Here is a 13,001-nt window from a genome sequence, read left to right as displayed (position 1 = left end):
ATATATGTTGCATGACCATCTTACACTGTAATGGGGTCAGCAGAGACATTTTTGTTCCCATAGATACTTTCTCCAGCATATAAGAAGGTGCAGGGACCCCCCACTATACAGCTATGGATTTAAGTCTGTACTACAGTGGTTTGCAATAAACTAGAATATCAACAAAAAAAAATTTTTCCAGTTCAATTCAAAAAGTGACCTCATATACAGTATTCTATACAGTCATTACATACAGAGTTAACCTTTTTAAGCGTTTATTTCTGTTAAAGTTAATGATTATTGATTACAGCCAAGAAAAGCCCGAAAGTCAGTATTTCAGAAAATTAGAATATTATATAAAACCAACTGAAAAAAAAATGTTTTTAACACAGAAATGTCGACCAAATGAAAAGTCTGTACAGAAAATGCCCTCAATACTTAGTCGGGCACCTTTTGCATGAATGACGGAATCATAAAAAACTGAGCTCAAGAACAAGAGGACACAGTAAGAGGTTAGTTGGGGGAAAGATCAGAAGCAATGTGAGAAAATATTATTTTACTGAAAGAGTAGTAGATACCTGGAACAAACTTCCAGCAGAGGTGGTTGGTAAATCTACAATAACAGAATTTAAACACGCCTGGGATAGACATATATCTATCCTAAGATAATAAGAAAGAAAATACTAAAAGGGCAGACTAGATGGACCCAGTGGTCTTTTTCTGCTGACAATCTTCTATGTTTCTATGTTTCTATCAATGTAGCGTGGTATGGAGGTGAACAGCTGATGGCACTGAAGAGGTGTCATTGAAGCCTAGGTTGCTTTGATAGCGGCCTTCAGCTCGTCTGCATTGTGGGGTCTGGTGTCTTTCATTTTCCTCTTGACCATACCCCATAAAATCTCTATGGGGTTAAGGTCTGGTGAGTTTGCTGGCCAATCAAGCATGGTGATGCTATGGTTAGTAAACCAGGTATTGGTACTTTTGGCAGTGTGGACAGGTGCCAAATCCTGCTGGAAGATGAAAATTCCATCTCCAAAAACCTTTTCAGCACAGGGAAGCATGAAGTGCTCTAAAATTTCCTGGTAGACTTTCATCTGAAATCAGCACCTTGGACCACAGTCCAGTCCTTCTTTTCCTTGGCCTAAATAAGAGGCTTCTGTCGTTGTTTATTGGTCAGGAGTGGCTTGACACATGGAATGCAACACTTGTAGCCCATGTCCTGCTGACATCTGGATGTGGTGGCTTTTGAAGCACTGACTCCAGCAGCAGTCCACTCCTTGTGAATCTCTCCCAAATGTTTGAATGGCATTTTCCTTACAATCCTATTAAGACTGCGGTTCTCCTGGTTGCTTGTGCACCTTTTTCTACTACACTTTTTCCTTCCACTCAACTTTCCATTAATATGCTTTGATACAGCACTCTGAGAACAGCCAGCTTCTTTAGCAATGAACTTTTGTGGCTTACCCTCCTTGTGGAGTGTGTGCATGACTGCCTTCTAGACATCTGTCAAGTCAGCAGTCTTCCCCATGATTGTGTTTCATACTGAACCAGACTAAGGCACCTTTTATAATGCTTAGGAAGCCACTGCAAGTGTTGTGGGTTAATTATTCTAATTTTCTGAAATGCTGACTTTTGGGGTTTTCTTGGCTGTAATCCATAATCATCAACTTTAACAGAAATAAACGCTTGAAAAAGTTCACTCTGTATGTAATGACTCTATAGAATATATGAGTTCACTTCGAATTGAAATACTGAAAAAAAAATTGTTAATATTCACATTTTTTGTAAACCACTGTATCTGGAACAGTGGCCTCCAACCTGTGATCCCTACCAAGTTTGTGAGGATTACATAGAATTAAAGGGGTTATCCAGCTCTACAAAAACATGGCCACTTTTCCCCCTACTGTTGTCTCCAGTTCAGGTGCAGTTTGTGATTAAGCTCCATTTACTTCAATGGAACTGAGTTTCAAAACCCCACCCAAACTGGAGACAACAGTAGGGGGAAAGTGGCCATGTTTTTGTAGCGCTGGATAACCCCTTTAAAATGTGAAGAATATAATTTGTTTGATATTTTGATACTAGGACTAACTTTACTGATGAACCAATAAATGATTTGTTGTTTTTATGTGCTGTCTGGTGCGTGATGTACAAATAAACAGATAATGTCCACATTGTTCCATTATTACAAGGGTCACAGGGTTGCACAGTCCCAGAATCCATCAGGTGCTGGAAACTTAATGACAAAAAATATACAGTGCAAAGAAGAAGGCAATTGTGGGAGCTGCTTATGCTTGTCAATGGATGACACCATCTTCTCTACTGATTGTCTGCCTGGGCCAACCAGATCCTCTTTGCCATGCGTGAGCGCTCAAGTAACCCCTTCTACCAATAGCTTGTTCATAACAGCCAAGAGAGCGGCCAATTTGTGTAAAGACCATCCTGCCTTTCTAAGTCTAAACATATGACCCCTTTCAAGATCTGTTAACTCTGCACTGTAGAGACATCTAACAGTTACTGATCTCTCACCAAGAGGTACAATACCCAAAAGTAGCCTCTGAGAGCCTTTTTTTTATAGGGCAGCTGGGGAAGCACTTTTACACCCTCTTGCGGCAAAACTCAGTGTTTGATTAGTGCACACATATAACCATTACATATCTGCCTAAGACATAACTGCACCATGAGTTATTAAGCAATTCCAGATTTTTATTTTCATGCACTATGATATTGTTACAGTGTTAATCCATGTGGAAAGAAAAGCAGCTGCATCCACTGTAGTACAAAAACTTTATTCCACTACAGCAACATGTGCAACTCTTAAGTGACATTTACTGCAAAAACAGTATATCCCCCCTTAGCCACACACTCCTTACTTCCTGCTTCGCCACCCTCTAAGTAAAATACATAGGGGGACATTTATTAAGTCCGGCGTTTTTTACACCGGACTTATAAATGTCCCCGCATCTCCGGCGCTACGGGGATTTATGTAGAGGCGGACTGCCTCTGCATAAATCCCATGCGCGTCGGTGTGCACAGCCGAAAACCAACGTCAGCTGAGGACTGGAGTAGGTTTTCGGCGTATCTTTTGGCGGAACGGATGGTGAATCGCGCAGACTCTAAGTCCGCGCCCTCCGTTCCGCCCCCTTCACACCCCCTCCCTGCCCCCCAGCGTACTCGGCGGAAAGTGTAGATTTGCGAATATTTTATTCGCAAATCGGCCATTTGCGAATAAAAAAAATACGCAAATCGGCACTTTCCGCAGAAAATCATCCGTACGCCGGATGATACATGTCGCCCATAGTGTTATCTAGTGGCATGAAGTAGCACTGCAAACATACAGTACCATCAATGAAAAGAGACAATGCAAGGCACTTATCTGCCTTTCATTTATATCCATTCCTCACATCTTCCCACTAAACCTTGGTCTTTCCCTGACTTGAGCTCTCTTCACTCTCCGGCTTCCTGGACAGTTAGGCCTTATTCACACGTCCTGCAATCTATGGATCCATATTTTCGTATTCGAATTTGAGCACATTGTTGTCTATAGGACTAGTCACACGAGCAAACCAATGCTGAGAAAAAAAGACATGTCCTACTGCGGACCAAGATTTCTTCTATGGACCCTCTCATAGAAATCAATAGGATCCGCTATTTTTTATGGACTGTAACCCATTTGGCATCTGCATTTCCGTAACAAAATACGGATGAGTTATAATTGACATGTTAGAAAAAAATAAAAGATTTACACAACTACAGATACACTACATATGCCCAATTTTTAGCGGATTGTAGATAGCGGGAGGAATCTATGGACTTGAAAAAAATGCTGAACATGTGCATAAGGCCTTAACATTGCCACCTTAATAACTGGAACTGCCATGTTGTGTGGAGGCAGAAATAGCGGCAGACGTGCACAGACACTTCTAATTACATCCACTAGGTACTCATGTATGAAGAACATTGGTGGTCCGTGAGGTAATGTGCAGCCAGTGTTGAAACTGGAACTGTAGATATAGGAGACCAAAGAGAGTTTACCCAACTTTGACAATTAATACTGTCAGCTTAAGGTTAAAACCAGCAAAACCCAAAGTGTATTAACAGTTAGTTAGCTAGAGCAAATGGTCGTGGCTCGGGGAGAAGGGGGTATGTAGAATTAATGTTTATGTGATGTTCACTGTACAGAGGTCACTATGCATGGTTCTGCGATCCTGCTATAATGTATGATATCTATCTACATGTCCTGATATCAGCCAGGCTATACAACAATCATTAACAACATTGGCAGCCAGTCATAAGATCTGTGATAACTCTGCCCCACGTTATATGTCAGCTCAGAGCAGCTGACCTGTTAGCAGTCCTCTGTTACAACTGAGACGCAGCACACTTTACACTGATGGCGGCTCTGATGAGAGTAGTTGTGCTGTGCATCCTGGCTCTGGGGGTCCTGGCATTAGGTAAGGAGACATTATAATGAGGGGGGTATTGTGGGGTGAGGAACACTATACTGGAGGATGCAAAGAAGGTCTATTGTGTAATGTACAGAGTGACAGAGTACACAGAAGAAGAGTGAGCACTGACAGTCTATAGGCCCTGTCTGAGGAAAACTCCTGCAGTGTAAGCTCTTATGGGCAGGGTCCTCTCTCCTGTAGAGTGTAAGCTCTTATGGGCAGGGTCCTCTCTCCTGTAGAGTGTAAACTCCTATGGACAGGATCCTCTCTCCTGCAGAGTGTAAGCTCTTATGGGCAGGATCCTCTCTCCTGTAGAGTGTAAGCTCTTATGGGCAGGGTCTTCTCTCCTGTAGAGTGTAAGCTCTTATGGACAGGGTCCTCTCTCCTGTAGAGTGTAAGCTCTTATGGGCAGGGTCCTATCTCCTGTAGAGTGTAAGCTCTTATGGGCAGGGTCCTATCTCCTGTAGAGTGTAAGCTCTTATGGGCAGGGTCCTCTCTCCTGTAGAGTATAAGCTCTTATGGGCAGGGTCTTCTCTCCTGTAGAGTGTAAGCTCTTATAGACAGGGAATTCTCTCCTGTAGAGTGTAAGCTCTTATGGACAGGGACCTCTCTCCTGTAGAGTGTAAGCTCTTATGGACAGGGACCTCTCTCCTGTAGAGTGTAAGCTCTTATGGGCAGGGTCCTCTCTCCTGCAGAGTGTAAGCTCTTATAGACAGGGAATTCTCTCCTGTAGAGTGTAAGCTCTTATGGACAGGGACCTCTCTCCTGTAGAATGTAAGCTCTTATGGGCAGTGTCCTCTCTCCTGTAGAGTGTAAGCTCTTATGGACAGGGACCTCTCTCCTGTAGAGTGTAAGCTCTTATGGGCAGGGTCCTCTCTCCTGTAGAGTGTAATCTCTTATGGGCAGGGGCCTCTCTCCTTTAGAGTATACGCTCTTATGGACAGGGTTCTCTCTCCTGTAGAGTGTAAGCTCTTATAGACAGGGAATTCTCTCCTGGAGAGTGTAAGCTCTTATGGACAGGGACCTCTCTCCTGTAGAGTGTAAGCATTAATGGGCAGGGACGTCTTTACTGTATGGGGGTCCTGGGTCCTCCTGGTTAAAAGGAGTTGTGGTCAGAAACATGTGCTGCTGATAAAGGTATTAAAGTACAGTGCCTGGCTATCTATGTTATGGCTATAGAGCTGCAGCTGGAATGTCCGACAATCACTACTTTTATTATGGCCAGGTTCATATATGTTTGGTGTTCCAGCATGGTAGTGAAATTCTGAAGTGAAACTGATGACAGAACTGATTTCATGATGCATCATATATATGCGCTACCGTATAATGCATCCATTAATCTGAAGGTTTTCTTGACTCCAGGTAGGGAGGATGGTCGCCCTGAGGTGGAAACGCAGTATGGCAAGCTACGAGGAAAGACACTGTCTGTGAAGGGAACAGATAGGACTGTCCATGCCTTCTACGGAGTCCCATTTGCCAAACCTCCAGTTGGTTCATTGAGATTTGAAGCCCCAGAACCCCCTTTGGCATGGGGATCAACCAGGGAGGCCTCAGACTTTTCTCCAATGTAAGTGCCCATAGAGGTTGGTGGGGTAGAGCCAGGACCGCTTCTGCCATGAGGCGGAATGAGCCTTCCGCCTCAGGCGGCAGATTTAGCGGTCCGGCAGGGGGCGGGATTATGTCCCCCCTGCTGTCATTTTTGTATCACTTAACAATTTTGTATCACTTAACAAAAATGACAGCGGCCGTTCACCTGTCCCGTCGCCTGCACTCTCCACATCCCGTCAGGTCCCGCCATGTCACCCTGCAGCTGTCACGGACCTCCAGGCTGTGGTGAGTGCCCGGGGTCGGTGGGGGACGCGCTGGGGTGATCGGGTCGCACGGGGCCGCCCTGCGCGACCCGATCACCCCACTCACTCACCACAGCCTGGAGGTCTGTGACAGCTGCAGGGTGACATCGCTGGACCTGACGGGATGTGGAGACAGCGGAGAGCGCGGGCCGGCTGCGGCGTGGGACAGGTAAGCGGCTGGCTGCGGGGGGGGGGGGGGGGGGGGGGGGGTTGGGGTTTGCGGGGGGGGATGCCGGCCATCACTCGGGGTGGCCGCGGCAGAAACCCCAGAATCGGCCCTGGGTAGAGCCCAGCACGTACTCATCGTTGTGCATCATTGTTTAAGGTATGTATATACTATATATTTAATCAATCATCCAATAGGTGTCTTCAGGATCATCATATGATGGAAACGTTTAAGAAGACGTTTAATGTCAAGCTTACTATACCTCCGGTGTCTGAGGACTGTCTGTATCTGAACATCTTCACCCCATCAGATCGTGAAGAGGAAACGCTTTCTGTAAGTGTCACCAATCATTGCTTATACTGCAAAATGTTGCATTGCTGTTAAATTGTTTGTTTGTGTAAACTTTATCTCCTATTACACATTCTGTGTGGTTGGGTAAGATAGCGCTGGGGAATTCTGACCCTGTGCATTATACTGGATTTGGAAGGCTGCAGGCAGGGTCCGGTCCAGGTTTTTGTTGTGGGCCAAAATCATGTGGCGTAATTATTAGGGGATCTCAACAGAGCCAGGGGTGGAGGTGTTGGTGCGTCCCCATGCCTAAATAAAATGAGAAGGATTTACACCAGAACAATTGATTTTGATGCTAAAAGTTGTGTTGCTGAGCGGGTCTTGTAGGAATTGATGTCATGCAAACCCTACTGAAAGATCTCTTGGTCAGAAGACCTCACAAACAGGGAAAAGACTAAGAGTAGTGAGAACCCTTGAAGCAAGAGTTAGAACCTAGTTCAAAATGAATTCACACTATTTGTATCCTCCAGTAATGGACAGCTTTTTCTTCTGTCCAGGTCATGGTGTTCATACATGGAGGAGGTCTGGTGATGGGAGGAGCCTTGATGTTTGTGGGTTCTGCATTGAGTGCCTATGAAAACATTGTAACTGTCTCCATCCAGTATCGGTTGGGGTTGCTCGGCTTCTTCAGGTATTGTATACAATCACTATGACTTCTACCCCCATGGGGTAAGGTGGTGGGGGCATGGCTTCATGTTAGCTAGATTTATCCTGTGCAATTTTTTTTAAGCTTTTGTGCAAAACAATGCACAGCAGTACTCCACTCCTATCCTAGTTTTTTAGTCAAATTTGGTTAGTCAAATAATTGTGCAGAAAAACTGCAATGGGACAAACAATACACAAGATTCATCAAGGCCATTGCGCCTTATAATACATTTTTAGCCACTTCTGAGAATTTCTGTGCAGCACAGAAAAAATGTGCAAGTGACAAAAAAAGTGACATAAATCTGCCCTACGTTTGAGGTCATGTTCTGCCACCTGAGCTACCAATGTCACCCCAGGTCATCTCAGTCAAAAAAAAATTATAATTTCCTTATCCCAGCTCTGGAGATGACCGAGCTCCTGGGAACTATGGCTTATTGGATCAACTGGCCGCTCTCCATTGGGTTCAGGAGAACATTGCAGATTTTGGTGGTGACCCCAGCTCTGTGACTATATTAGGGCGGTCTTCGGGTGCAATGAGCGTCTCTTCAATGGTGAGCTGGTGTATGGTTGATATTAAGTTATTATGACTGGTTCTGGCCATTCAATAATGATAGAGTAAGCAAGCAGATACAGTACAAGTGGAAAAAATAACCTGTAATTATCATCTATTCTATTGTCTATTACTATATCCAGGTGGCGTCTTCGTTAGCCAAGGGCTTATTCCACAGAGCTATTGCCGAGAGTGGTGTAGTTTTGGCTCCAGGTTTTGTGGCCAGGTTTACAGAAGAAGTTGTGTTTGGCAGAGATGTAAGTATAAAGTTATAGACAGAATTCAACTACTATGGTGGTTACTGCACCAGCAAATTTACAGATGTAGCTATAAAGGTCTTGAAATACCAACCGGACCAGTCCTATACTCACATAAGGGAACAAGCAAAAGATCAACACACTAAGGGGGACATTTATGAAGGTTGCGGCTGGGGCATTCACCAGGCAGTAGGTGCAGATTCGCCCCTTCTCCCTGGCATACACCTGTCGTATCCCCTGGGCGCACGGTTAGTCGGATTTACGAAAAGGCGTGAGGATTAGTGAATCCAGCCGGGAAAAAGGGACGTGACGTGCAAGTACGCTGGTCCTGATAATTCCCCCCCCCACTCCCCCCCCCCAGATATAAATCTTGAATTGTACATTTCACTTTTGCAGAGGGTGGCCAACATTTCGGGCTGTGAGGTGGACAGGGTTGTGGACTGTCTGAAGGCAAAATCTGAAGAAGAGATGCTGTCTCTTGTAATTTCTACAGTAAGATCTATACACTGTTACACCCTAACTTAATAAATAAATAAATAAATAATTTTAAATAATAAGTTGTCTGTAGGCGTACTGCAAACCAAGCTTCTGGTTTATAATGTACAAATTAAATCTCCTTATCATGAGGAAAACTCTGGGTTTGATGTAAGGGTACTAAATACAAAAATTAATGTAAAGCAAAGGATTGTGTTCACTATTACTGTATATGCACAGTATGATGAGGGACATTTAGGGGTCTAAGGGTGCATGCCTTACTTGCAACTTTTCTTCACTTACAGAAAAGTTTGACTCTGTCTGCAGTCATCGATGGGGTGTTCTTCCCTAAACCCGTGGAACAGATTTTGGCTGATAAAGATGTAAACAGCGTCCCGTTTCTAACTGGAGTCACCAACCAAGAGTTCGGATGGGTGCTTCCTTTGGTAAGATTGACAGAGGAGGAAATGATCACATAACCCTACTGATCTGTATGATAATAATTCTTACCCTCATATTCTTCTTAGTCTATGAACATTACTGGATTACGAGAAGGAATGGAAAAAGAGACTGTGGAAGAACTACTAAGGAGCGTCCCCCTACCGGTAGGAGATGTGGTCACTGGAGGGAGATTGTGGGTGATTTAGACAGTAAACCAAGTGCTACTTGGGATATGATTTCAAAGCTAATAAATATAAGAGGCTATATAAAAATCTTTGAGAGTAAAAAACCCTTCTACTAAGAATGGGTGTATGGTGATGAGGACCAAGCGAGATATATACTGTAGGTTGAACTTGTGGGCTGTAGTCCTAGAAGGATTCAGTTTGGTCACTAGAGCTAGGGTTTTCCACCAAACCTCCCACACTGTTTGGGCTGGCACAGGGTAGAGGGGATTGCACTAGCAAGGTGATGGTAGTAATCCCTACTTATGTAAGCCTCCTGGCTTGTGTAAATTGGGATGTCCATGATGATAATGTGCAAATAACTAGCCATACAGGGGTTACTTGAAGAAAATGATAAATCAGAGTTCTCTTTACCTGCCAAAGGAATAATGCATTCAATTAAATCTGGAGGTTTATTCCTGCTAGAGAAAACATAGGTTATGATTACGCTGTGATTTCCTTCCAGACGGCTCCTACAGTTTTAGTGGGTAAGTCTTTCACAGCCAAATTTTGCTTGGAAACAAATAACCAAAGGTCCGTTATTGCATTTCAAAACACCATAAACGGTGTGTAGTGGACCCAGTAGGAAATTACATAACATGACAAATAAGCACCCACAACCCACTGCACCTGTAGTGGAAGTAAGGCTGAAAAAATCCTAAAGGTAAGCCACAAGTGCCAGCCACAGATACCCCTGGGAAATGAACCATTCAGCATGTCCTTCTACCAATATGCACATCCTGTAATTCTGTTCCACAGATAATGTCCTAATGTTCTGACATCCTCATGGTATCTAGTGTGGGAAACTCTGATTCCATCTGACCCCTCATTACTTGATATATTATAGAAGTCGTTCTCCAGTGCCACCAGCCGCCTGATGGACGAGTATATCAGCGATGAGACCGATCCAGCTGAAATCCGTAATCGATTTCTAGATTTAGTTGGAGACCTTGTCTTTGTCATTCCAGCTCTGAGAGCGGCCAAGTATCACAGAGGTACGAGGTACAAGATGCAGAATAACCTTTTCACGTATGGCTTCTGTGATGTTGGGGTCTTCACCTCCTCTGCAGAATGCAGTTTATCATCCGATAAAATGACTTCCCCTTTTATTTCAGATTCCAGTCATCCCACTTACTTCTACGAGTTCCAGCACCGTCCCTCCATCTTTAAGGACTCTAAGCCAGACTTTGTGAAATCCGATCATGGAGATCAGATGTGTTCTGTGATGGGAGGTCCATTTTGGGAAGATGATATTGTTTATAAAGGTGACCCACTTAAAGGGTAGTTAGAGGTCACAGAATCTGCACTGATATAGAAGAACTTTATCTTTCTATAAGAATCTATGATTCAGATTTCACTTATGTAACGTGATATCACTTTCTTGCACTGAATTTAGAACATTTAGTTACATTGAACTCCACTTTTGTTACGTTTATTACTAAACATACAGAGTACAAATTATACAGCATTATGTTATGTTTAAGTACTGGGTCATTAACCTCATTATCTGGTCTTAATTTTGGTTTTATTCCCACAGAAGCGTTCAATGAAGAAGAGAAGCTTCTAAGTAAGACTGTTATGAAGTATTGGGCCAACTTTGCCCGCACTGGGTAAGAGACTGGTGCACACAACCACAGGACTGTGTCAGGCAGACGTTCTATGTGTTCAGCGCACATTTGGTGGGTGTGACTGTATGTTACAGGTTTTCAAGATGAAGGATTGGGGATGCTATAGTCACCACATTCCCTGACTCCTTTGAAGCCCCTTACAAGATATCTACCTTCACAGTACCAGTAGTTTACGTCACTGTATATTTTATGCTTTCCCACTGTTCTCTTCTCATCCACAGTAATCCCAATGGTCCTGGCCTGGTGCATTGGCCTCTGTATGACCAAGATGAAGCTTATATGGGGATTAACTTGAAGCAAAGGGTGGCAAAACAGTTGAAGGCTGAAAAGTATGAATTCTGGACCAAGTCACTTTCTCAGATGCAGATACCAGAAACAGATGAGCACATAGAGCTGTAGATGTATCCAGTGCTGAAGATGGAGTGTGACCCAAAATCACATCTTGTAATCTTCTAATGAAGTTGGGGGGGGGGGGGGGGGGGAAGGGGGGGGGTTATCCCTGCACTTTCTTATTTCACAAGGAAAAACGATTCTGGCAAAAGAGAATATTGACTCCTATCATTGATAATACCACAGATCACATAGTTATCCATGACAGTTGCTGCTCCCCATACAGTGCACATTCTGAATTACAAAGCGGTTGTATCAGGGACGTAACTAGAAATGGCTGGGCCCCATAGCAAACTTTTGATTGCCCCCCCCCGCCCGACTGACCACTAAACGGTCAAGTAAAGTCATAACTACATAACTGCTAGCTCTGGTCAGGAGTACTTGCAGTTAAAGGGACATTTGCAAAACCCAGGAGACCAACAGGGCCACCCGGTGCTGCAAATGATGACGGCTCAGGGGGCCCAGTGTATTGCAGGAGCAGGCCATGGGGCCCCCTGATGTGGAGGGCCCCATAGCAGCCGCTATGGCTGCTATAGTGGTAGTTACGCCCCTGGGTTGTATATAGAATTAATCTATGTTACATTACCTATCTTACACTGTAATGGGGTGAGCAGAGACATGTCTGTTCCTATAGTTGCTCTCTCCAGAATAAGATACAAAAGAAGATACAGGGACCCCCACTAAACCGCTATGGAGTCAGGTCTGTACTCTCTAGATCGGTGGCCTCCAGTCTGTGATCCCTATTGAGCTTGTGGAATTAACATGTAATGAACAGAATACCATTTTTGATATTTTATACTGGAACTAACTTTACTTATGAACCAATAAATGAAGGATTTTGTTACTTGTAAGAGGTGTCAGGTGTGTGACGTAGAAACAAGCAGAGACTCAGTGCTTCACAATAATGTAACTGGTTGCTGGGTCCCCAGGTCCATCAGGGGCCATGTATACACTCACTAACAAAAATATAAAGAAACAATAAAAGGAAACCGTACTTACTGCTCGGAGTTGTCAGAGGATCAAACAACCCTCCCTACTGGTGCCTGTCTGGGCTGCCGGACCTTGTTCGTTCTCACATAACCATGAATCCCAACAGCTTGCTCAGAATGGCCTAGATGGCAAAAATTTGTCGAAAAACCATCCTGCCTCCTTCAGTCCAGTGTGTGTGCAATGTCTGCCTGTACAGGGAGCTGCATCCTCTCTGCATAAACCTTCTGCACCCACAGGTTCTATGTATGATGGAGCTGCATAATCTATATAATCTGTCCCCACCTTCTGTTTGCCCTCTGCAACAGGGATTCTGTAACCAGCACTTTCCTGTACCTGACTGATACACCCCAGAATCCTTCCTGGCCCTCCATGTGGTCTCAGCCACACACTCTTCACTTCCTGTCACCACTGGTATAGAGTATGATACACAGTAGCATCTAGTGGCACCAAGAAATACTGCAAACATGGGTTGTGTGAGTCAACCGGTTGGGAATCAATAATCTATCATTTGTGTTGACTGTATAAGGATACCTGCACAAATCTGCTACCATATATGACAGCTATATACCTGTCCTGATATAGGCCATGCCATGAGCTAATGGTTTACACCCTCAGCA

General features: G+C 44.1%; 2 protein-coding genes across 3 annotated transcripts in view; one reads left to right on the top strand and one right to left on the bottom strand.

Annotated features, from left to right (window-relative positions):
- The window catches only part of ERG (ETS transcription factor ERG), a 284,049-nt gene that overhangs the window by 148,714 nt on the left and 122,334 nt on the right, over positions 1-13,001 (bottom strand). The window lies entirely within an intron of this gene.
- Positions 4,330-11,471, top strand: LOC138767961 (fatty acyl-CoA hydrolase precursor, medium chain-like). Its single transcript, XM_069945881.1, has 13 exons — positions 4,330-4,430; positions 5,787-5,991; positions 6,638-6,773; positions 7,286-7,419; positions 7,831-7,984; positions 8,127-8,240; positions 8,637-8,732; positions 9,020-9,160; positions 9,242-9,319; positions 10,224-10,371; positions 10,492-10,641; positions 10,914-10,986; positions 11,226-11,471. Exons 1-13 carry the CDS (start codon positions 4,370-4,372, stop codon positions 11,401-11,403), a joined length of 1,668 nt encoding a protein of 555 aa, XP_069801982.1. The 5' UTR covers positions 4,330-4,369; the 3' UTR covers positions 11,404-11,471.

Source organism: Dendropsophus ebraccatus, chromosome 11, assembly GCF_027789765.1.
Source record: "Dendropsophus ebraccatus isolate aDenEbr1 chromosome 11, aDenEbr1.pat, whole genome shotgun sequence".
Taxonomy (NCBI): Eukaryota; Metazoa; Chordata; class Amphibia; order Anura; family Hylidae; genus Dendropsophus; species Dendropsophus ebraccatus.
Note: the sequence above shows the minus strand (reverse complement) of the source record. Positions and strands in the feature narration are given on the sequence as shown.